The following is a 26,325-nucleotide window of genomic DNA, read 5'->3' as shown; positions in this document are numbered from 1 at the left end:
CTTGAAATTAATTTATTCTACTGATTATTCAGAACATGACTTTTAGATTTTGTAGTCCAAAAAGATGATAATGAAATTGAGAGAAGAGAGTATGCCTAGGATCTATGAACATGATGTGTGACAAGAGATGGTATGACTTCTTCAGAGAACCATCTCGATCCTTCTTTTTTCTTCATATATGGCCAACCATTGATTATTGTGGTGCGGAAGCTCATGAGCGCTAGAGATTGTGGCACTATTTAGAGGGTTGGGCGGCAACTCGGGCAGAGGGAGGTAGTGCGTGACAACATTTGCTGACTGTTGATGGTGGAGGCAAGCGGTTTCGTAGGTAGAGGTGGGCGGGTGAATAGACTGGACGAAGAAAAAGGTATGCAGAGGGAGGAAGAAGAGTAGTAGCAGCAGCGGGTGTTGGCGGCGGAGGAGAGGCAAGGGGTTAGCGGTCTCGAGTGCGGGGTGCGGGAGGTCGTGGGCACCAAAATGGTGGTAGGTTTTAGAGGAACGACTGGCGTCAGCGTTGACGGAGGTGGTGACTTGAGCAAGTGGCGACGTGTGGCAACACTCGCCGGCTGTAGGGTGGCGGTGGTAGGTGCTTAGGCAGGGAGAGGCGGGCGGGTCAATAAAGTGGTCAAATAAAAAATCTGCAGCTATGGGAGGAAGACGAAGAATTAGAGGCAGGTCATCGTTGGATGAGAAGGGGCAGGGGATTACCGGATTTTAAGGCGGGGTACAGGATATCTCAGGTGGCGGAGATGGTGGTGGTGTTTAGAGGGATAGCCGACACATCATGTTAGAGCATTTCGTTTGCACCACCCATCCCGAACAATCACGGAAAATAGAAGAAATTGCTGGAACTATGTTATAAAGATCTATTTGGGTGAAGAGATGAGGAATAATGTAGTTCATGACGGTCATTTTCAACGTCTACATATTTTCAGCCTTGTCGGCACAGGAACACATAGAGTGAGGGGTGCGTGGGTTGAAAGAGTGAGAGGGCTGGTTGTGGTGAGAGAGTGACTGAGGTCAGAATAAGGCTAGGCGGTAAGCTAAAAAAACTGGATAGACAACATTTCTGATTGTGAGAGAATTTCTTAAGTGCATCAAGTAAATTTTAATTTGTAACATATTTTTAGTTAGATAATCGCTCTATATGCATACATCGTCAAATTGTTTTTTTAATCAATTTACATTGCAAGTAAAGTAGACTTCAATTATCCGACGCTATCTTTTCTCTACATGTGAAATTTAACTTGCGTTATGTTTATATAACTTCAGCAAAATATTTCAAAAGCCCGTGACAACGCACGGGCATTATACTCCCTTCGTAAACTAATGTAAGAGTGTTTAGATTACTAAAATAGTGATCTAAACGCTCTTATATTAGTTTACAGAGGAAGTACTAGTCTATTGTAATGTGAAAGCAAAGGAGATAAATAAAGAGTTCAAAAGATTGGCTAGTTCAATTGCAATGCAGGAGACCCACTTATATACATGATAAAAGGGTGTGTTGGAAAGACACCTCGTCCCAACAGACATCTTCTGGGAGGCACACTTCCATACAATTGATCACTTGTTTTACTTCTCAACACCCCCCTTGATCAATTTGTCATATGTATATTGCACACTAAAAATTCCTCCGAAAACCCTGTAGGAAAAAATTAAGGAAAAACCTTACAATAACATGCCATCGAAAACTCCTTTAATACCTAGTGGGAAATATAAGTAAAAACCAATATGGCATATATCCGCACTTGTGTTAATATTGTCTTGTTAAAAATTTTATATGAGAAACCATCATAAAAAACTCATAAAGGAAAAAAGAGTAAAATATGAGTGATCTTAAGATCACCAACGAGCTATAACTTGGGATTTTACTCCCTCTGAACTTTGCAAACCTCAAGGTTGTCTCATACCAATTCCACGAACCTAATTCTGGAATATAAACGTTGATAGAGACATTGTGAATATCATAATAACTTGTTTGCCTATTATCCTCTTACATTTCTGTAATTCGCAAGGATAAAGATAACCCATAAGCAATACAAGTGACGTTATCTTGGTAGATAATGATAGCTGATTCCATTGAATCTTCACATGATCTCAGATGTGGCCAGTCATTCTGCGAAGCCATGTATATCTTTGTCATGTGTCAAATAAAATAATTCCGACAGAATGATGACCGGAAGGACCCATTTAGATTCTATTCTGAAGGCTTCCCACGGAATACTCTTGCAGTAAATCCGGTCTTTGATATGGTACTGCTGGGATCAAATTACTAGCCACTATCAGGATAACACGATGGTTCCATCTTGATTCCCCCCATGGAATTAATCAAGACCTCTTGTGTCTTGGACATATCTGAGGATATTCCTTACACCTATCATTATACCTTTTGTTGGGGATTACTACACTCTCAATAAATTACCAACAAATATAATGTCAGGCCTGACGTATTTTGCAAGATATATGAGTGCTCAGATGGTATTCAGATATGAAACTTCAGGTCCACTCGCACTTCACCATCTCCCTCAGGTCTGAATGGTGCTTGTATCCCATGTCAGGTACAATATTGCCATAGGTGTCCTTGATATATGCATATTGAAATTTTCCAATATCTCTAGAATTCGCACCCATTTTGTAGCTTCAACCGACGGTTGCATTTGAACCTACTCGATCCTCTATCCCCCCCCTCTTTCTCTCTCTCTCTCTCTCTCTCTCTCTCTCTCTCTTTCTCTCTCCAAAACTGTTAGACTTACGCGCTAGCTATGGAATCATCTTACGGACGCCTCCCACTGACCAATCTCTCCTCTCCTTGAAGTCAACTGTGGGTCTGCTTTTGATTTCCCATCCAACCAAAAACTATCACACAAGGCCGTAAGTTCATTCTGTAGGATGTGGTCCGTAGGTATAGCATTGTTGCTCTCTCTCTCTCGCCTCTTTTGGACGTAGGGCGCGCGTACGTACGTACTCCTCCGTAAGAAGACGAAAAGTGATCTACTTATCCGAGAAAAAGAAAGATGAAAAGGAAATAATACTACACCTACGAACTCTTACGTAACTCTCCCCCCTGATTTCTAGGAGGGTGGGCCCCTCCTCCCCTCTATTTCCAATTACAATTTGACAACTGGAGATTTACGTAAAACTTAACGTAAGGCTTGCGTAGGTGTAGCATTGCTCATGAAAAGGATGGACGCAAGTTGTGGCTCGATGGAGCACCGAACGACCGCTGAAAGGTACCGAGTAGACAGAGACAAATCAAATGGGCAGACGCAACGCCACCCCACCGCTGAAATGCCCGTACCAGAATAATAGCCAAGGATTAGTCAACGAGATGAGGCAATCTTCTAGACCCTTGATTAATGCAGGTAAACAAAACGCGATTATACCGTCACCAATTTCACCTTCCATCTTTGGTCGGATTCCATCGCTGATTTACCATTCCATCGTCGTTATTGGCATCTTGCTGTGTTCGACAACGCGGCGCGGCCCAGTCCAGAGTCACAATTATTGGAGTTGGAGCATCCAGCATTCTGGTTAATTTTTTTATAGTAGTTGGTACCATTCTGAATTTTGACGTGGAGGATTTTACCAGCACCTAAATTAACCTCTGGTTATTTTTTTATAGTAGTTGGTACCATTCTGAATTTTGGCGTGGAGGAAGGCATCGAGCATTTTACCAGCACCTAAATTAACCTCTGGACCATCCAGACAATGGCGAAGACAGACTTCCGGGGTCAAGATGGCGCACATGCCAGCGGACGACCGGGCCGCCGGCAAAGCGGCCCGTTGATCTGTTCCTCTCTCCTCTCCGATCGGCCAGCAGCCGCATGCGAGCACGTTTCCATTTTTAAATGTGTTGCCTGCACTTGATGTACGCCTGCGTGGGCACGGAATGCTGTCGGCTTCGATGGCCGGGGGAGGAAGAAGATAAATACTACCGGATCGACGGTGCCGGGGAAGACGGCGATGTTAGCGGCCGGGGACGTCGCCAATCATACGGGGTCGGTCGAGGTAGGATAGGAATCGGACAAATTGGGGAGCGGGAAGGCGAAGAGCAGACCATTTCACACTACAACCTGTTTGATGATTGCAGCATAGATATAGTTTTTTCTTTTTTTGTCAAAAACTTCGCGTCGGCGGAAATTTTTCTTTGGAACTCGAGCAGAAATTCAGAAAATTTCTATGAAATTTTTCTTTAGAAATTTTTGTTACCGAACGAGGCGCAAATCCTGCCACCGTATAATTCTTGACAGAACTATTTTTTTTGAAACACGGCCCCTTAGGGCCCGATTCGTTAAAAAAAGGTCGAAGCCGCGCAAACATCCGCATTGCCAGACCGGCACCTGCCGACTGCAAAGCTGCGAGCGTCCAACCCATGGAGCGTGCAAACGGGATCCAAAGCTCTTCAAGGCGATGGCCCAAAGAGTGAAGCGACGAGGTCGACGCCGTCGCCCGACCCTGCCGAGCCTTAGGATTTCACCCGAAGAGCAAATCCGAGGGTGTAGGAGGATGTGGGGCTCCACGCCGCCGCCTCCAAGGAGGTTATTCGACGCTGACATACGCCGACGCCGCCGGCCGGCAAGACCTGGCAAGCTTTCGCCCGGAGCAATCCAACACCACCAGCACCCCCACTCATAGCACCTCCGCTGGCCCACCCACCTCTCGAAGAGCCACCACGCCGGAAAGCACTGAAGAGCCACCAAGCTGCACACCTCCTCGCCGGCCAAACACCGACGAGCCAGAACCGGCCAGATCTGGAATCCCACCATCGCAACACCACCAGGAGTCACCAAAGGAAAGCACACCGTCGACCCGCGTGAGGACGCACCCACAGAGCAGGGAGGGGGCCGCACCCCGCCCCTACTTGCCGGAGAGGAGTAGCTGGCTTGAAGACCAGAGCCAGCCGACGAAGCTACCGCGGCTGCCACCCGCGAGAGCCCCTGCTCTGGAGCCGCCACGTTGGAGAAGATCTGCTGGGGAAGAGCCCAGCTGGCCGCCGGCGGAGCAGCCGATCTGACTGGATCCGTCGGGCCATGAAACAGGGGATCGAGTCTCCCCTACCCCGAGCTCCCGTGGCTAGACGAGAGGAAGACGACCCCGTCGCCGCCGTCCACCACGCGGGCTTAGCCCGACAGCCTCCTCCGGCGACGGCGAGGGGAGGGCGTGGGGCGGGAGGGCAGCGCGGCCGAGGCTTCCGCTCGTGTCGCCTCGGATGAGACAACACAGAGGGGAGTTGCCGTTGGAAGCTCTTTTTGGCAGAACTATTTACAGAACAAGGCGCCTAGCATTTTAGTTTCCAAAATGGTATTTTGATCGGTTGCTTTTGGACTGGTCTTGTAAATTCCTTTTCGGGATGTTTTTTTGTCTTCTATGCGATATTCCGTTGATTAAGTCATTCTGAATTCTTCATCCCAAATTGTCGATAAATTTCAACTAAAAAATATATAGTCGATAAATTTAATCATCGTGGATGCAGTGTTTTTTTCCGGTAGCATCGGAATTTGCCAGTAGCAGCTGAAAGAAAGTGAAACCATTGGTGATTTTTTTTTGTTTTTTAAAATTGGGGATTTTGTTTTCTTTTGAGAGAAAGGCGAAATAACAAGATTTCTTTTGAGGAGAAGCCAAATAACAAGATTTCTTTTGAGGAGAAGGCAAATAACAAGAGACGAGCTGTTCATTACTATGCTTCGGTCCAGCCCAACTTCGCAGTCTCCAGCCCACCTATGACTCAGCCCAACTTCTAAGAATCAAAGCCAGCAGCCCAGCAGCACACACAGCGCTTCGTCCAGGTCTTGTCTTGCTCCTCTTCCTCGACTCGTCCGTTCAGAGCTCGTTCGCAGCCACAGAGACGCGCCGCCGCCCCGCCCAGCCCTGCCAATCCTACCCTAGGCAGCGGCAGCCTCCTCCGGCCCTTCTCCCCCGCTTGCCCTCGTGCACGCAGGCGCTCCGCAGCGCGCGCGGGGACGGCAGCCGGCAGGAGTCGCGCAGCATCACAGCCACCAGACAGCAGCCTGGAGCAGTGGTTGTCTGCAGTGCTTTGGTTGGCTGGCAGAAGTCGAGGGGCCGGGCGTCCGGAGCTAGGGTTCGGCTCGCTCACACAGGCGCACTTCGCCACGCCCCGCGCCGGAGTGAGGAGGTCGCGACCAGTCTCCGCATCCAGCGCATCGGCCGTTGGAGCCTTGGAGGGACGCCGAGGTTTAATTCCCAAATTGTTTGCTTCTATTGCTTTTTTTTATTACTAGTTGATTCAGTGTCTCTTACAGTCTGTTTGCTAGTTCATGAACTGTCAACTGATTTTGTGTCAACTACAGAAGACTACGAGTATGCATGATTTTTATGCAAGCAGTTCAGTTACTCCTCCCCCTGCCGATGTTGAGCCTGGAGTTGCCCCGGCTAACGTGACTGCAAATCCCCTTCCCTTAGTTGCTGTGAGCACAATGCCTCCTGAGGCTGAAGCCCCAAATGAGGAGAGCAATGGTACCACATCCGATGAGAGTACAAACCGACCAAGGCAGCGCATACTAGAATTTCATCCAAGTAAAATTATTAAGAATGACATTGGAGACAAGAACTTCTCAATCCTTATTGATGAGGCTAGATATTGCTCAGTAGAAGAGCAAATGGCAGTGACTGTGAGGTAATGCATGCCATCTTCAGTGTTGTTTATAATGTACTAAGAATGTTCACTAATCTGATTTCTTGATGCATGTAGATTTCTTGATGACCACGGGGAGCTCCAGGAAAGATTCCTTGCAATTAAGCACATCACGGATTGTACATCTGCTGGAATTAAAGAAGCTTTGGTTGATGTGTTGGATTATCATGGTTTGCAAATTTCTAGGCTATGTGGACAGGGTTATGATGGGGCTTCAAATATGAGAGGGGAATTCAATGGTTTGCAAAAATTGGTTAGAGATGAAGCTCCATATGCATTTTATGTTCATTACTTTGCTCACCAGTTGCAGTTGGTGGTTGTCAATGTTGCTCAATGTAGTCCTGCTATTGCTGATTTCTTCAACTATATCCCACTTATAGTGACTCAAGTGCGTTCATCTTGCAAGAGGAAAGATGCATTACTGGCCAAACATCAAGACGAATTGTTAGATTTGATGGAGAATGGAAAGATTTCATCCGGAACCTGGTTGGATCAAGAATCTAGCATAACAAGACCAGGAGATACTCGTTGGGGCTCACATCTCAGAACCTTGCTTCGTATATTCACAATGTGGAATGCTGTGGTGGATGTGCTAGGAATTGTAGTGGTTGATGCTCGGGAACACACTTGTCAAGGTGGAGCTTCAGGTTTGCTTATTAAGATGGAATGCTTTGAATTTGTGTTCATCATGTTTTTCTCAATAAACTTGTTGAGCACCACAAATTATCTATCGCAAGCTTTGCAAAGAAAGAATCAAAATGTTGTTGAAGCCATGCATTTGATCTTAGATGTGAAAGAAAGCTTGCAAGACATGAGGGACAATGGGTGGGAGTCTTTATTCAGTCAAGCCAAAAACTTTTGTGAGGCACATGACATTGATGTGCCAAATATGGATGATCTTGTTGGAGCTATGGGTCAATCTGTTCGCACTAAGAATAAGGTGACTCGACTTCACTATTACAAGGTTACCATATTCAATGTTGCCATTGATGCAACTATCACTGAGATGAATCATCGATTCAATGAAGTTTCCACCGAGTTATTGGATTGTATTTCTTGTCTTAATCCGGCAAACAACTTCTCAAAGTTTAATGCTGACAAACTTATTCGGCTTGCTGAAATTTATGCTGAGGACTTTACGTAAGCTGACCGGTTGTTGCTAAGATTTGACCTTCCAAGATTCCTTATGAACATTAGGAGAAGTGAGGAATTTAATGGATGCCGAGATGTGTCCACACTTGCTCGATTGATGGTTCAAACAAAGGAACACACATCTTTCCAGTTGGTATATCGCCTCATTGAGTTGGCGTTGATTCTTCCTATGGCAACTGCACCAGTTAAGTGAATATTTTCGGCAATGAAGATCATCAAGACAGATTTGCGTAATGAGGTATCAAATGAATGGCTAAATAGATTAATGGTGTGCTACTTTGAGAAAGAGATATTTAGAAGCATTCATGATGATCAAATCATGATACAATTCCAGAAATTAAGGCGTGAAGGACATTTGCCTCATGAGTTCAATGTTATTTCTTAGAGGCATATGCCAGTTTTACTAGTGTTAATAGTCAACATTGCCCTACTATTCTATCACTAATAATTGTGCTAATCTGGGCAGATGGCTTGCGGCTGGTCATTCGGGCATACATTTCTATATTTTGGTTTGGAGGTGTTCTACCATAGCATTAGTTTGAAACAACACTGTATCATTGTTTTGGTCTTCTAGTTGTTGCTTCTCTAGTACTTGATGTATTGGTGTGTGAACTGTATGAAACTTCAAGGTATGGTCAAACATGTTACTAGTATTGGTCTTAAAAGAATTCATGTCATTTTGAGCACATGTTTGTCTGAATTGGCAATACCAAATTGGTTCAAATTTTGATATTTTTCAAAAATCTAGCAAAATTCCAGCAAGTTCCCATAGTAATATGGGAAATTTTGAGCTTACTTGGGCAATAGGATTAGGAGGTAATGAACAGTGTCTGCATGTCTACAGTATATGGGATTGGGATGATATGCAATGAACCACTTTCATAGTTCTGTTTAATACATATACATATGTCCCAGCTGTTAGAGAAGATGACGAAGAATGCATTGGTTTAAGCTACTATTTTACAAGATCTTGCAGGTACTTATGCACACCTCGCTTACTATAGTTCTGATTCCTCATCTCTAGAGATGAAAATCACACCAGACCCTTTACTTCAGCAATGAGTTTCCATCTTTATAATAGCCACACACTTACACATGTAGTAGACTCCATGAAAATTACTTGCTAACACCGTACTGTCAGCTGGCTGCATTTTTTTATGCAGAGAGGGCACTTATACTTGCTTTAATAAAAAAGTTGGAGCTGGAGAGTACAATTACGGTTCTAGAGTCTAAACTAGACCATATTCTTATTTCTGGTCCATGTTTCCATCATTACAATTCCGTGGAAGGCCATGGCATTTTCCACTGCCATGTGGAGGATTGTGGGATAATGAATCATTTTAGAAGAGGGCGTTCGAAAAATATCTCAAAGTAAAGAAGGGTGAAAACTTCTCTGTATTGAGAGCAAAGTGGATAACATACAAGATTTGCTTACTAGTTATCCATAGGTGGAAAGGAGGGAGAAGTAGTTAGCTAGAAGGATTCAACCATATTCCAGTTCATATTATATTTACCAGAATACCTGAACTTCCAGTCCCTAATACCCCATAATCAGTTGCTAGGTACCTCCAGAAATCCATGGACGGCTACAGAGTATAGGTGAGTAATATTTATGTTATGTAACATTATGCCATAACTTGACTTTTCACCCTACAATGTACAAGGTGAAACAAGGGTATATTATATTCTCATTCTGTAAATATAGCGAAACTTGTTGAACTACTGTATTTCTTAGTTTTCCATCAGATGCATGACTATTACTTCTCTAGTTTCTTACCTATGAACACTCTCTTTAGTTGTTTAACTGTAGAAATAAGTGAAGACCTAATTTTCCCCCTTGTATTCTTAAGCATCTATTTGTATCTTATAATTTTCACATGGACGAATTCTGTCCTTGGTTGGATACTCTCACTGAACTTGCTACATAGCTAGCTTTATGTTCAAGTGTGCATGCATGTTAACTACTTTGACAGAAAAGATAATTAACAAAATAAAATATGTGTTTACGCATACTAACTTCCATAATATTCATCATTGAGTTTTCAGTTTTTAGAGCAGATTGGTTAGAGTTTCTAGTTTCTACACCATACCTAGTTCAGATGAAGCTGTCCTTTGCTATACTAACTACCAAATTTACTGCACTGCGAATATTATAGTAGGTTGTGATACACCTCCTCACATGATAGACCGCTATGCAACTTGATAGACCTCCTTACATGATAGACCACTTTGCAACTATGTAGTCCGGTCCTTGGCTAAGTCTGTAGTTGAGAAAAAAACCAGATTTTCTCCTTGTGTATTGTAAATGGAAGGCCCAATTTCGTTGCATTTGCTATGTACTCTCATTAGCTCACCCCATATACACACGACCTACTTAAGAGGCCTTCTGCATATACAATCTACGACGACAAACAAAAACACAAGCACTGTACCTGATCAACTTGCAGTGGAGCTGATAACTAATTAGCACAAATAACAAACACCTGCAGTGGAGCCGCGACGAAGCACGCCTTCCCATTTAGTACTCCACCACCCCGTGCAGACACCTCACTCAGCATTCAGAATCAACTATGCAAGCAATTATTTCACCCTCAACGATGAGAAAATACCATGTTTATCTACAACAATCCATGATGGTGGATCCTCATTACAATGGTGCATTACAGTAGTAGCAACCCTCTAGAGTTGATCTCTTGGCGTATATTATAAAAAGAGAGTACTGAAGGAATGCCCCCAAATTGAATAGTACGGTACAGCCGATTAAAGAGCAAGGTGTAAAGAAAAATAGAAAATACATGATGATACAATGCTGATTAGGGTTCTGTCTTCGGAACAGAAATTTTCCATGGCAGCTTGAAGAATTTCAGGCCATGAATGCTTTTATAGCACGCACTAGCTTGTCAAACAGTTGGAAACAAGTAACTCTGCATCTCTTACAAAATAAAAAGAGAACAAAGACCACCCAAAGACCCAGGATAAATCCCGCAGCCAGACCAAGATAGAAAAACCTCGCCTCTCCTTGATGCTTGTCAAGATCCCCTCCAAATACCTTAGGCCCTGAACAGTTCCTCGAAAGAGGAAGCCCGCAGAGGTATTTGTTGCCGATGTACGATGATGCTGGATCAATGAGCGTCTGGAGCTGATTCCCGGTGGGAATTCTTCCTGATAGATTATTGTATGACAGGTTCATCTTGCTTAACATTGTCATGTCTGAGAAGCCAGAAGGAATTTCGCCAGAGAGTTCATTGCATGACAGGTCAAGAGACTCCAATGATCCAAGAAGGCCAATCTTCTCTGGGATCTTACCGGACAACCCATTATAGGAGATGTTCAGGTTCTTCAGATTAACAAGAGATGTTATTTCAACTGGAATATCTCCAACTAAATTGTTGCAGGACAAGTCAAGACCAACCATATAAAAGACATTGCTAGTGTAATCAAGGTATTGACCTTTCATTACCACTACTAAGCTATCATCATATTTTGTTTCATAGTCTGTGGCAGGGTTTCCTGGCCTTTCCACACTCCACGTTAAAGGGTCAACTTGTGATTGTGTCTGATCCTCAACCATAGCTTTCAAGTTACCCAATGTATGAGGTATTGATCCTGATATTCTGTTATACGCAAGGTCCAGATATTGCAGGTATCCAAGATGTGTGAGCTCAACTGGAATAGAACCGGAAAACATATTATGCCGCAGCTTGAGATAAGACAAATCTGGCAATTTCTTTGCTATCCATGTCGGCAACTCTCCACCAAATTTGTTATGGGCAAGATCAAGTAGAATCAACTCTGGGAAGCTCTGCAAGGATGAAGGGAATTCACCAGAAAGGTTGTTTTCATTTAAAATTATAGCTTTAATGAATCTTCCTTCGGATACCTCTGGACAGAGGGGAAACTGTCCTACAAGACAGTTCTTTGCGAGGTCCAGAACTTGCAGTAACTGCAACTGACAAATATATGGTGGTATAGTGCCATTGATACTATTCTCAGAAAGCAATAAATCCATGAGGGATGGAGCCCCAAATTGTTGCGGTAGTGGCCCTGATAAAGAGTTTCTGGAAATGTCAAGCTCTATCAAATGCCTTGGTAGGTGCGGTAGAGTACCAGTGAGGTTATTGGAGTTGAGGTCAAATATTAGAGCAGAAGGCATAAATTCAAGTGTCCTTGGTAACCTGCCACTGATCTGATTACAAGAGATGTTCAAATATTGAACATTTGAAAATACAGTCCAAAACCAATCCGGGAGATAATCAACTATGTTTGCATCAGAAATGTCAAGATTAGTAATGCTGATCTGCCCTTTAAGCCACAAAGGAAACCGAGGTCCAGCTTTGCTACGAGGGAAATAAGCCAGATGCAGTTTAAAGGGCGGATTCCAGTGTGAGCTGATTGTCATGTGTAGGGAGTTGTAAGACAAGTCCAGTTCCTCCAAATTCACTGAACTGGTGAAATGTTCCTCCGATATAGAGCCATTTAACTGATTACCATCGAGATACAACTGGTTGAGTTTGCTGAGCATACCAATTTCAGTAGATATTGATCCTACAAGCCTATTTGAAGATAGTTGAAGAATGCTCAAATTAGTCCATTGGTTAATCCACTTTGGAATTTCCCCACTGATATTGGTACAAGATAGATCTAGCAACTCTATCTTACTCCATGCGCACTGAGGCAACCCCTTCAAAACTTCTGAAATGTCTTGGTTGATCGGATTTGACCACAGTGTTAGCACTCTCAAATTGCACAGGTTGTTCAGGATTTCGGTTCTTACACCTGTGAGGTAATTGCCTCCAAGTTTCAGAACCTCAAGGGAAGTCATATTTCCCATTGCATCCAGAAAAGGTTCAGAAATTATGTTATTTGTGAGATCAAGATGCCTGATGGTGCCAACATCCCAGAACCAGTAGGTTGGGTTCAAGGTGTCAATCCCACTCGCTGTTAAATCAAGCATCTCAAGTGATGTTAGGTTAGGATGCAGAATAGGTGTGTGTGGAAAGACAAGATGGCATTCAGAAAGGCGAAGTGCTCTCAAATTAGAAAGCATGCTAAGCACTTGAACCCAGTTGCCAACAGCGGTGAGATTCACACCACTCATGTCGAGAAACCTTAGCAAAGGGAGACGTGGTAACCACGATATATCCTCGGCATGCAATATATTATCATCACCATAAAACTCATTAGGATTCCAGATGTTGTTGAGGTCAAGATATAGTAACCTGGAGAGGTTGCCGAGTTGAGGGGGCACCTTCCCGTCGAAATCCATGGAGGAGAGGTTGAGATATACCAAGCTCGGGAGAGAGCCCAAGAATCTTGGTATGGGCACGCCTATTCCCCCGAGATAGTTCCCACTGAGATCTAGGTGCTCCAAATGACGCAGAACAAGCAAGGAAGAACTTATCTCTCCACGCATTCCATGAGAGTTGTTGGAGAACACGGGAGCGAACTGATCATCCAAGAAGAAACTGTTGCGGAGGCCGAGCTCGACAACATGGCCTGTTGTGTTGCTGCACCTGACGCCATTCCAGAGGCAGCAATCCTGGCCACTCCACGAGGCGAGGAGGCCCTGGGGATCTTTTCCGATGCCGGCTCGAAATGAGAGCAGCGCATCCCTCTCACCTGCGAAGCACCCACCGCCGGCTTGTTGTGCGTACACAGAGGAGGCAGCCGTGGCGGCTAGAATGAGCAGGACGCAGCAGGCTGCAGTTGCACCCATGGGGGATGTCCGAGTTTGGGAAATGGGTTGTTATTCTTATTCTGTGGCTTTTAAGCCAGCCAATCAGTACTTATATATATATCTGAATAAAAGGTAGTAGGATTCTGTGGCTTTAGTAGGCCAGCCAATCAGTGCTTCTCTGAAGAAATGCATTGGAAATTGCATGGAAATTTATGTCCCTACTTTGAAATTCCTGATTGATGGCAATAGCAAACGCGTCCGCTTACCTTGACTTGACTTGCAGTCAACCTCCTTAAGAATATCCATTACCTGCTCATGTCTTCATGTATTATGACATATTAGCAGTTGATCGCTTGATGTTATGTGCGTCAATTGGCCGCGGTTAGGTTTTCCGCTTCCGAAATTGAATCAGACATTCAGAGAACATTGGCCGGCTGAAAAAACAACAATCCTGTCAAAAAGGCCGGTGTCCGATCTTTATTAAGAGAGAAGAGAAAATACAAGTATAGTGTTTGAGGCAACACAGAGATTGTGTTGATCTGGGAAGGAAGGAACAGAACAGGAACAGTTAGCTACACTAATAGCTGGTTGATACAATCAGCAGCCTTCCACATTCTGAACTCCTCCATGGTAGCTTCAAAGCCTGCCTGTGCCGCTGTGCAGTGCGCGGCGTTGAAGATCCTCGCGTTCCTCTCTTTCCATATCCTTCAGTGAACCAGAATCGCCATGGTGTCAAAGTCCCTCGGGTTTTGGGGGACCCCCTCTTCTTGCATGCAGCCACCGTTCCTCCGCGCTTGCGAAGGCCTTGCCGGGAAGAGGGAAATCTTCAGCCAGTCCAAACCTGCCGCTGAAAACCATCCTGGTTAATTCCATGAAGGCTTGGTAACTTTAACACGTGAGAATCAACAAATCTAGCAGCGGTTCGTACAAATGCGCCACAATCCACAACAAACCAATCGGTCGTGTCTAGTCCTTTGCAAGTACAAATGTACATACATTCAGTTATTCATCATTATCACACATACAAACAAACAAAGTTGTTATACTCACATGTCTTGAGAACAAGCTTTAGAGCATCTCCAATAGACGGTCCAAATGTAAAAATACCTAATTTTTGGACCGTCTGGGGCAAAAAACGCTGCTCCAACAGACGGTCCATATGCAAAAAAAATTTGGACCGCGGCCTCCTCGTGATGTAAAATCCAACATCTCGCGATGCAAATATGCATCACGAGATGCATCTGGTCCAAAACCAGCCGCCGCCCGCGAACGCCCAACCGCCACTTCATTTCCGTTCCCGCCGCACCTGTCCGCCCGCCCGCGACCCGCCGGCCGGAATCCGCCGCCGCGACCGCCCAAAACCTCGCCGTCGCCCGCGTCACCACCCCACATCCCCGCTGCCGCCCTCCACCGCCGTCGCCCCCCTCGCCTCCCCGCCGCCGCCCGGACACCGCCGAATCGGGAGGTAGCCGGCGCGGGATTCGGCCCCTCCGGCGGTCCGGCTGCCGCGGTAGGCCTCCGCGGGGTCTCGGGCTGCCGCCGACCTGCTCCCGTCGGCCGTGAGCCTGTCCACGGACGTTGCACCGGCCGCACGACGACCGCCGCACCAATCCCTCCGCCCGGCTGCCGAATTTGTCTTCGCCGCCCGCCGAGCTCCTCTTGGCCGGCCTCCAACCTCTTTTGTTATCACTTTCGCCGTCCGGAGCCGTCCGCAGCCGTAAGCAGCAGCCAATCCAACCGGCGGCCATCTTCCTCCACCGCGCGCACAAGGTGTTCGACGGAATTCCTCAAGGTAAAAAAATGACAAAACTTGATGATTTAACTCGGGATTGGATAGTATGTTTGACGGTGGTCGTGTGCATTGTAGATGAGCTCGGTTGACTCCTCTTTCGTAGATGATTCATCGTCGGACGAGGAATTTGATTTCCATGAAGAAGAGGAGATTGCTATGCTAGTGGGCATGCACAAGAGGAAGAAACCGAAACACGGTGGTTCCGTTTATGGTCGTGCGTTCATTCGGAGAGAACGGATTGATGCGCACAAACGGTTGGTGCGCAACTACTTTGCATCATCACCTGTCTTTCCGGAGAATTACTTTCGACGCCGTTTCAGAATGTCGAAGGACTTGTTTTTTCGCATTTGCAATGAAGTGAAGCAGCATAACCCAGTCTTCGAGCAGAGAAGGAACTGTGCGGGGTTGCTTGGCCATAGCATTGAGCAGAAGGTCACTGCCGCTTTGCGCATTATGGCATATGGTGTTCCGGCAGATTACATTGATGACAACTTGGCGATGGCAGAGAGCACTTCTATCTTCTATGTCAAGCAATTTGCAATAACTATGGTAGAAGTGTTCGGTCCACAGTACTTGAGAGCACCCAATGCTCAGGACACTCAGAGGCTTTTGGAGATGAACAAAGCTCGAGGGTTTCCAGGTATGCTCGGGTCTGTAGATTGCATGCATTGGAAATGGAAGAATTGTCATGTCATGGACAATTCAAAGGTCGTGGGAAGGATGCCACTATCATTCTTGAGGCAGTTGCTGATTATGAAACATGGATTTGGCATGCATATTTTGGTATGCCCGGGTCTTGCAACGACATCAACGTGCTCGACCGGTCACCTCTCTTTGCCAACTTAGCAAATGGAGAAGCACCACCGGTGACCTTCGAAGAAAATGGCCGCACCTATAACTATGGGTACTATCTTGCAGATGGGATCTACCCGAGGTGGAGTACATTCGTCAAGCTGGTTGCAACACCTCAAGGTAAGAAAGAACTTGTCTTTCATAATGCACAAGCGGCGGCTAGAAAAGATGTTGAGAGGGCATTTGGGATTTTGCAATCCCAATTTGCTATTGTGCGAGGACCAACTAGATTTTGGGATCAAAAGATCCTTTGGTACATCATGACCGCTTGCGTGATCATGCATAACATGATCATTGAGAACGAGCGTGGAAAAGATTTAGATTACAACTTCTATCACTTGATGGGCATTCCTGTTAACCCCATGCGAAAAGAACAACGCATCAGACGTTTCGTGAAGGTGTTCAGCGAGATTAGAGACAGCGATGTGCATGACCAACTCCAGAAAGATTTGATGGAAGAGCATTGGAAATGGCATGGCGAAAGATCCGCATAGATTCATTATTTGTTTGTTCAAAACTATATTGTATTGTGCAAAACTATGTTGTATTTGTGTTGCATTTCATCTCCTGGATCTGAAGAACTATGTAATAATTTGATGTTATGGACATGAATTTGTTATGTTGTTTTAAAACATGTTTTATGCAATATGTGCGGCTGTACAGTGCCTGAACATCTATTGGACCATGAATTTGGACCATCTATTGGAGTTGCTCTTTTGGACCATGAATTTGGACCATCTGTTGGAGTTGGCCTTTTTTCGGAGCTCCAAAACGCATTTTTTGACGGTCCAAATTTTACATCTCCGGTTTTGGACCGTCAGAATTTGGACCATCTATTGAAGATGCTCTTATACGTTGAGTTGATGCGCTACGTGTGTGCTTTCCTTCGTTTGTGGGCAGGTATGCAGGAGATTGACAAGAAGAATCTTCTTACTGGAAGGTGCGCATGCTTCAGCAAACGGCGCCGCGAGCTGGCGAATGCCCCTGCATTTCTGCGGATCGTGGCTCCCGGTGAAAATGATGCTAATTCTGAAGAAGAAAAGGAGGAGCCATGCCCATGCTGAAGATTCGACATTCCCGGAGAAAAATCTTTTGGCGGATGCCTTTTGTGCCATGATGATTGGCTCCTTTTTGGCCTTTCAAATATAAAACTGCTGGGCTGGGCTGGGCGGTAAACCTTTGCCAGATGCTTTTGTTCCATGATTGGCCCCTTTGTTGGTCTTCATTCAAATATTAAACTGCTGCGTTGGGCGGTGGGCGCTGGTTGATATACCATGGGGTTTGGTAGCAATCGTAATTTTATTTCCCGCATTTAGCTATTTCACACGCAACTGAAAATAAATTCAGCATTATGTCGTCGATTCTAAATTTCTAATGGAAGGAGCAGTAGTGCCCGAGGCCGAGTCAGGGGCGACGCAACCGGCCACGGTGAGGCCTTGTCAGGACCGGTGGAGGTGTGGCAGCAGGTTGACCATGCGGGCGGAAGACCTTTTCATATCGACTACCGGTTGGATTAGCCCGAGCCCGAGCCGGAAACACCTTACAAGGCATGGCCATGAGTTCATTGGAGGCGAGGCAAGGGGGAAGGGAACGGAAATTGGGCCAAATGCAGTCCATTGTGCTCCATTCGTTCTATGCGAATTTTTGATTTTGCTAACCACATGTCCCATGTGGTATTTCTTCATTTGTTCTGATTTAGGAAACGGCCGGAGGAAGAAGAAACATATCCTGCCAAAAACTTTTCTTTTGTTAAGTTAACAGTGTGAATTTCGTATTTGGGACAATCAATTCGGGAAGAAGGAAGCAAGCGTGAGCGCAATACCGTGGCCGCGAATGGCGGTGCTAGGGTGAGTGGAAGCGAGGCCCGGGGACGCCGGCAAGGCCTCCGCCAGAACGAGCCGTAGTCGGCTGCGCCGGTGAAGGCGAGCCGGAAAATGACGGTTCTAGGTGGGGGGTTGCAGGCCCGCAGAATTTTTTTGGTGGTTCGCCGGGTTTAGAGAGATCACTAGTAGAAAACAGGGCTTTGGTCCAGGCAGGGCCAGCCCATTAATCCTGGTTCACTCACGAACCGAGACCCATGGGGGCATAGGTCCCGGTTCGTGGGGCCAGGGGGCCGGCCGGGCCTCGTGGGGCATTGGTCCCGGTTCGTCTGGACCCTTTGGTCCCGGTTCCAGACACGAACCGGGACCAATGGGCCTCGCTCCTGGCCCACCACCTTTAGTCCCGGTTGGTGGCTGAAACCGGGACCAAAGGGGGTCCTTTAGTCCCGGTTCCAGCCACGAACCGGGACCAATGGGATGCCTATATATACCCCCTCGCCCGCGAGCAGAGCAGTGGAGTGCTCTGTTTTTCTGGCCGGCCGTGGGAGATGTGTGTTGTGCTCTAGCTCACCTCCTATGCACATGAGGTGTTTGATGAAATGCCCGAGCCACACTTAAGCTTTCTCCTCTCGAAGCTCCTTGTCCAAACTCCATTTTCCTCAAGATTTATCTAGGTTTGGCGGTCCGTCCTGTCCCGTCCCCGTCCTCACCTCCGTCCATCGCCCGCGCCGATCTCGTCGCCGGCACCACCGTGGTGAGCCTCTTGTTCTTATCTTCTTTCTAAAAGAAAAAAGTTCTTACTTGTATGATTTAGATAGATACTTGTGTAATTTTCTTATTTTTATTATTGTTTGTTATTATATAGTGCGATGGTTTTGGTATCCGCCTCCGTCGGCCCTTGTCCTGTCTATGATTCGGATGTGGTATATATATTATCTTTCATAACTAGTAGTTTCATTTATTGTTTATGACAATTATGCCGACCAACGTGACATAATTTTTTTATCTAGGAGGTATGTGAACCGGAAATTCTAACCGACCCTATTATCGAGAGGTTAAATTTAGTTGAAGAAGAAAACAATTACTTGAAGGAAAAATTGAAAAAAAATTGAGGAGGAGAAGATGATATTGGAGTTGCATGTTGCGGATGTCGTCGATGATCACAAGATCAAGATGGATGCAATGCGCTTGAAGATTAGAAAGATTAGAAAATATGCCATTCATACAGAGGCTTGGTATCATTATGCCGTTGGATCAATTGTTACCTTAGCTGCGATTATGATCACATTTATTGTTGCATTGAAATGTTTTAGATAGTTGCAATGTATGGTTTAATTAGATGCTTTGGAGAGCTATATGTTGCTCAATGAGAACTATCTATGTACTTTGGTTTTAATGTGATGATGAACTTCTATTAATTTGGTCACTTATCTATTCATGATGTTCTGTAATGGTTTTTGACACACTTAATTATATATAATGCACGCAGATGAACCGACAATGGATGTACGGTGACAGACGCACCTCCGAGTACATTGAGGGCGTGCATAATTTTCTCGCAGTGGCTGAGGCAAACAAGCAGAATGGTTTTATGTGTTGTCCATGCCCTATATGTGGGAATACGAAGTCTTACGCTGACTCGAAAACCCTTCACACCCACCTGCTTTATAAGGGTTTCATGCCACACTCTAATGTTTGGACCAAGCACGGAGAAAGAGGGGTTATGATGGAAGACAGCGAAGAAGAAGAAGATGATGACAACTATGTGCCCCCTGAATACGGTGATGCTGCAACGGGGGAAGCTGAAGATCAAGAGGAACCAGACGATGTGCCCAACGATGATCTTCGCCGGGTCATTGTTGATGCAAAGAGACAATGCAAAAGTGAAAATGAGAAGCCGAAGTTCGATCGCATGTTAGAGGATCACAAAAAAGGGTTGTACCCCAATTGCGAAGATAGCAACACAAGGCTCGGTACCACACTGGAATTGCTGCAGTCGAAGGCAGAGAATGGTGTACCTGCCAAAGGATTTGAGAAGCTACTGAAAATATTGAAGAAGAAGCTTCCAAAGGATAACGAATTGCCCGACAGTACGTACGCATCAAAGAAGGTTGTATGCCCTCTAGGATTGGAGGTGCAGAAGATACATGCATGCCCTAATGACTGCATCCTCTATCGTGGTGCGTACGAGGATTTGAATGCATGCCCGGTATGCGGTGCATTGCGGTATAAGATCAGACGAGATGACCCTGGTGATGTCGACGGCGAGCGCCCCAGGAAGAGGTTCCTACCAAGGTGATGTGGTATGCTCCTATAATACCACAGTTGAAACGTCTGTTCAGAAACAAAGAGCATGCCAAGTTGATGCGATGGCACAGAGAGGACCGTAAAAAAGACGTGAAGTTGAGAGCACCCGCTGACGGGTCACAATGGAGAAAAATCGAGAGAAAGTAATGGGAGGACTTTACAGGTGGCGCAAGGAATGTATGGTTTGGTTTAAGCGCGGATGACATTAATCCTTTTGGGGAGCAAAGCAGCAACCATAACACCTGGCCCGCGACTCTATGTATCTATAACCTTCCTCCTTGACTGTGCATGAAGCGGAAGTTCATTATGATGCCAGTTCTCATCCAAGGCCCTAAGCAACCCGGCAACGACATTGATGTGTACCTAAGGCCATTAGTTGAAGAAATTTTACAGCTATGGAATGGAAACGATGTACATGTGTGGGATGAGCACAAACAACAGGAATTTGCCTGCATGCGTTGCTGTTTGTAACCATCAATGATTGGCCTGCTCTCAGTAACCTTTCAGGACAGACAAATAAGGGATACCACGCATGCATGCACTGTTTAGATGATGCTACCTCTTGAGCATGCGTTGGTTTTCCCTTGAAGAGGAAAGGGTGACGCAGCAAAGTAGCGTAAGTATTTCCCTCAGTTTTTGAGAACCAAGGTATCAATCCAGTAGGAGACTACACGCAAATCGCCTAGAACCTGCACAAACAATCAAGAACCTTGCAACCAACGCGATAAAGGGGTTGTCAATCCCTTCACGACCACTTGCAAAAGTGAGATCTGATAAAGATAATAAGATAAATATTTTTTGGTATTTTTGTTGTATAGATTGAAAAGTAAAGATTGCAAAATAAATAGTAAACTAGAATTATAGATCGGAAACTTATATGATGTAAAGTAGACCCGGGGTCCATAGGTTTCACTAGTGGCTTCTCTCATGATAGCATATATTACGGTGGGTGAACAAATTACTGTCGAGCAATTGATAGAAAAGCACATAGTTATGAGAATATCTAGGCATGATCATGAACATAGGCATCACGTCCGTGTCAAGTAGACCGAAACGATTCTGCATCTACTACTATTACTCCACACATCGACCGCTATCCAACATGCATCTAGAGTATTAAGTTCATAAGAACAGAGTAACGCATTAGGCAAGATGACATGATGTAGAGGGATAAACTCAAGCAATATGATATAAACCCCATCTTTTTATCCTCGATGGCAACAATACAATACGTGTCGGTTCCCTTTCTGTCACTAGGATCGAGCACTGCAAGATTGAACCCAAAGCTAAGCACTTCTCCCATTGCAAGAAAGATCAATCTAGTAGGCCAAACTAAACCGATAATTCGAAGAGACTTGCAAAGATATAAAATCATGCATATAAGAATTCAGAGAAGAATCAAATATTGTTCATAGATAATCTTGATCATAAACCCACAATTCATCGGATCTTGACAAACACACCGCAAAAGTATTACATCGAATGGATCTCCAAGAACATCGAGGAGAACTTTGTATTGAGAACCAAAGAGAGAGAAGAAGCCATCTAGCTAATAACTATGGACCCGAAGGTCTGTGGTAAACTACTCACACATCATCGGAGAGGCTATGGTGTTGATGTAGAAGCCCTCCGTGATCGAATCCCCCTCCGGCAGATTGCCGGAGAAGGCCCCAAGATGGGATCTCACGGGTACAGAAGGTTGCTGCGGTGGAAAAGTGGTTTCGTGGCTCCCCTGGATGTTTTCAGGGTATAAGAGTATATACATGCGAAAGAAGTAGGTCGGTGGAGCTACGAGGGGCCCACGAGGGTGGGGAGCGCGCCTACCCCCCTGGGCGCGCCCTCCTGCCTCGTGGCCGCCTCGTTGCGTCTCTGACGTCCACTCCAAGTCTCCTGGATTGCGTTTATTCCAAGAAAGATCCTCGCGAAGGTTTCGTTCCGTTTGGATTCCGTTTGATATTCCTTTTCTGCGAAACACTGAAATAGGCAAAAAACAACAACTGGCACTGGGCCTCCGGTTAATAGGTTAGTCCCCAAAAATAATATAAAATAGTATATTAAATCCCATTAAACATCCAAAACAGATAATATAATAGCATGGAACAATAAAAAATTATAGATACGTTGGAGACGTATCAGCATCCCCAAGCTTAATTCCTGCTCGTCCCCGAGTAGGTAAATGATAAAAACAGAATTTTTGATGTGGAATGCTACCTAACATAATTTTCAATGTAATCTTCTTTATTGTGGCATGAATGTTCAGATCCGAAAGATTCAAGACAAAAGTTTAATATTGACATAAAAATAATAATACTTCAAGCATACTAACAAGCAATTATGTCTTCTCAAAATAACATAGCCAAAGAAAGCTCATCCCTACAAAATCATATAGTTTGGCCATGCTCCATCTTCGTCACACAAAATGCTCTCATCATGCACAACCCCGATGACAAGCCAAGCAATTGTTTCATACTTTAGTATGCTCAAACTTCAACTTTCACGCAATACATGAGCGCGAGCCATGGACATAGCACTATGGGTGGAATAGAATATGATGATGGAGGTTGTGTGGAGAAGACAAAAAAAAAGAAAGTCTCACATCGACGCGGGTAATCAACGGGCTATGGAGATGCCCATCAATTGATGTCAATGCGAGGAGTCGGGATTGCCATGCAATGGATGCACTAGAGCTATAAATGTATGAAAGGTCAACAAAAGAAACTAAGTGGGTGTGCATCCAACTTGCTTGCTCACGAATACCTAGGGCATTTGAGGAAGCCCATTGTTGGAATATACAAGCCAAGTTCTATAATGAAAGATTCCCACTAGTATATGAAAGTGACAAAATAAGAGACTCTCTATCATGAAGATCATGGTGCTACTTTGAAGCACAAGTATGGAAAAAGGATAGTAGCATTGCCCCTTCTCTCTTTTTCTCTCTTTTTTGGGCCTTATATTTTTTTGGCCTTTCTCTTTTTTTATTTCCTCACACGGGACAATGCTCTAATAATGATGATCATCACACTTCTATTTATTTACAACTCAAGGATTACAACTCGATACTAGAACAAAATATGACTCTATATGAGTGCCTTCGGCGGTGTACCGGGATGGGCAATGAATCAAGAGTGACATGTATGAAAAATTATGCATACGATGTCAACTACATGATCATGCAAGGCAATATGACAATGATGAAGCGTGTCATAATAAATGGAACGGTGGAAAGTTGCATGGCAATATATCTCGGAATGGCTATGGAAATGCCATAATAGGTAGGTATGGTGGCTGTTTGAGGAAGATATAAGGAGGCTTATGTGTGATAGAGCGTATCATATCACGGGGTTTGGATGCACCGGCGAAGTTTGCACCAACTCTCGAGGTGAGAAAGGGCAATGCACGGTACCGAAGAGGCTAGCAATGATGGAAGGGTGAGAGTGCGTATAATCTGGACTCAACATTAGTCATAATGAACTCACATACTTATTGCAAAAATCTACAAGTCATCGAAACCAAGCACTACGCGCATGCTCCTAGGGGGATAGATTGGTAGGAAAAGACCATCGCTCATCCCCGACCGCCACTCATAAAGAAAGCAATCAAAGAATACCTCATGCTTCAAATTTGTCACACAACGGTTACCATACGTGCATGCTACGGGACTTGCAAACTTCAACACAAGTATTTCTCAAATTCACAATTACTCAACTAGCACGACTCTAATATTACCATCTTCATATCTCAAAACAATCATCAAGTATCAAACTTCTCATAGTATTCAATGCACTCTATATGAAAGTTTTTATTATACCCATCTTGGATGCCTATCATATTAGGACTAATTTTATAGCCAAAGCAAATTACCATGCTGTTCTAAAAGACTCTCAAAATAATATAAGTGAAGCATGAGAGATCAAATGATTTCTATAAAATAAAGCCACCACCGTGCTCTAAAAGGTATAAGTGAAGCACTAGGGCAAAATTAGCTAGCTCAAAAGATATAAGTGAAGCACATGGAGTATTCTAATAAATTCCGATTCATGTGTGTCTCTACCAAAAGGTGTGTACAGCAAGGATGATTGTGATAAACTAAAAAGCAAAGACTCAAATCATAAAGACGCTCCAAGCAAAACACATATCATGTGGTTAATAAAAATATAGCCTCAAGTAAAGTTACCGATAGACGAAGACGAAAGAGGGGATGCCTTCCAGGGCATCCCCAAGCTTAGGCTTTTGGTTGTCCTTTAATTTTACCTTGGGGTGCCTTGGGTATCCCCAAGCTTAGTCTCTTGCCACTCCTTATTCCAAAATCCATCAAATCTTTACCCGAAATCTTGAAAACTTCACAACACAAAACTTAAACAGAAAATCTCATGAGCTCCGTTAGTATAAGAAAACAAATCACCACTTTAAGGTACTGTAATGAACTCATTATTTATTTATATTGGTGTTAAACCTACTGTATTCCAACTTCTCTATGGTTCATACCCCCCGATACTAGCCATAGATTCATCAAAATAAGCAAGCAACACACGAAAAACAGAATCTGTCAAAAACAGAACAGTCTGTAGTAATCTGTATCAAACGTATACTTATGGAACTCCAAAATTTCTGAAATAAATTGGTGGACGTGAGGAATTTATCTATTAATCATCTGCAAAAAGAATCAACTAAAAGAACTCTCCAGTAAAAAATGGCAGCTAATCTCGTGAGCGCTAAAGTTTCTGTTTTTTACAGCAAGATCGCAAAGACTTCACCCAGGTCTTCCCAAAGGTTCTACTTGGCACAAACACTAATTAAAACATAAAACCACATCTAAACATAGGCTAGATGAATTATTTATTACTAAACAAGAACAAAAATCAAGGAACAAAAATAAAATTGGTTTGCCTCCCAACAAGCGCTATCGTTTAACGCCCCTAGCTAGGCGTAAAAACAAGAATAGATCTAGGTATTGTCATCTTTGGTATGCAATCCATAAGTGGCTCTCATAATAGATTCATAAGGTAATTTAATTTTCTTTCTAGGAAAGTGTTCCATGCCTTTCCTTAACGGAAATTGGAATCTAATATTTCCTTCTTTCATATCAATAATTGCACCAATTGTTCTAAGGAAAGGTCTACCAAGAATAATAATCTATGGGCACATAATTCCTATTTGCAACATTAAGAACATCATTAATCCTTCCCATAGGTTTCTTAATGATGGAATCCGCAAGGTGCAAATTTAAAGAACAATCATCAAATTCACGGAAACCTAACACATCACACAAATATTTTGGAGTCGTGGAAACACTAGCACCCAAATCACATAAAGCATAGCATTCATGATCTTTAATCTTAATTTTAGTAGTAGGTTACCACTCATCATAAAGTTTTCTAGGAATAGAAACGTCTAATTCAAGTTTTTCTTCATAAGATTGCATTAAAGCATCAACGATATGTTTAGTAAAAGCTTTATTTTGATCATAAGCATGAGGAGAATTTAACACGGATTGTAACAAGGAAATACAATCTATCAAAGAGCAATTATCATAATTAAATTCCTTGAAATCCAAAATAGTGGGTTCATTGCTATGTAAAGTTTTGACCTCTTCAATCCCACTTTTATTAATTTTAGCATCCAGATCTAAAAACTCCGAATCATTGGGATGCCTTTTAACTAAAGTTGACTCATCTCCAGTCCCATCTTTATCAAGATTTATATTGGAAAACAAAGATTTAATAGGAGACACATCAATCACTTTTAGATCTTCATCATTGTTATCATGAAAACTAGAAGAACACACTTTCACAAAGCAATCTTTTTTAGCACGCATCCTAGCTGTTCTTTCTTTGCACTCATCAATGGAAATTCTCATGGCTTTGAGAGACTCATTGATATCATGCTTAGGTGGAATAGATCTAAGTTTCAAAGAATCATCATCAAGAGAAATTCTATCCACGTTCCTAGCCAACTCATCAATCTTAGGCAATTTTTCTTCAAGCAAAGCATTGAAATTCTTTTGCGAATTCATAAATTCTTTAACACTAGTCTCAAAATCACAGGGAATCTTATTAAAATTTCCATAAGAATT

General features: G+C 44.0%; 3 protein-coding genes across 5 annotated transcripts; 2 read left to right on the top strand and 1 right to left on the bottom strand.

The window, feature by feature from the left end:
- Positions 1-4,179: 4,179 nt before the first annotated feature.
- LOC109740711 (uncharacterized) lies at positions 4,180-8,490 on the top strand. Of its 3 annotated transcripts, XR_002227380.4 has the most exons (4): positions 4,180-6,192; positions 6,309-6,634; positions 6,710-8,042; positions 8,271-8,490. XR_002227380.4 is itself a non-coding variant. In XM_073498047.1 (3 exons), exons 2-3 carry the CDS (start codon positions 6,321-6,323, stop codon positions 7,794-7,796), a joined length of 1,401 nt encoding a protein of 466 aa, XP_073354148.1. In that variant the 5' UTR covers positions 4,180-6,192; positions 6,312-6,320; the 3' UTR covers positions 7,797-8,490. The 3 variants fall into 3 exon arrangements, 2 of the variants coding, with proteins under 2 accessions (XP_073354148.1, XP_020155350.1); XM_073498047.1 differs by having other exon boundaries at positions 6,312-6,634; positions 6,710-8,490; XM_020299761.4 differs by having other exon boundaries at positions 6,710-8,490.
- A 1,894-nt stretch (positions 8,491-10,384) lies between these two features.
- LOC109740697 (receptor-like protein EIX1) lies at positions 10,385-14,346 on the bottom strand. The gene has a single exon (XM_020299746.4). It carries the CDS (start codon positions 13,518-13,520, stop codon positions 10,668-10,670), a length of 2,853 nt encoding a protein of 950 aa, XP_020155335.1. The 5' UTR covers positions 13,521-14,346; the 3' UTR covers positions 10,385-10,667.
- Positions 14,347-15,726: 1,380 nt separating this feature from the next.
- On the top strand, positions 15,727-17,189 carry LOC109740719 (uncharacterized). The gene is made up of 3 exons (XM_020299771.1): positions 15,727-15,913; positions 15,982-16,245; positions 17,026-17,189. The coding sequence occupies exons 1-3, from the start codon at positions 15,727-15,729 to the stop codon at positions 17,187-17,189; spliced, it is 615 nt and encodes a 204-aa protein (XP_020155360.1).
- The last annotated feature ends 9,136 nt before the right edge of the window (positions 17,190-26,325 follow it).

Source organism: Aegilops tauschii, chromosome 5 (assembly GCF_002575655.3).
Source record: "Aegilops tauschii subsp. strangulata cultivar AL8/78 chromosome 5, Aet v6.0, whole genome shotgun sequence".
In the NCBI taxonomy this organism is placed as follows: Eukaryota; Viridiplantae; Streptophyta; class Magnoliopsida; order Poales; family Poaceae; genus Aegilops; species Aegilops tauschii.
This window is presented reverse-complemented; position numbering and strand designations above follow the sequence as displayed.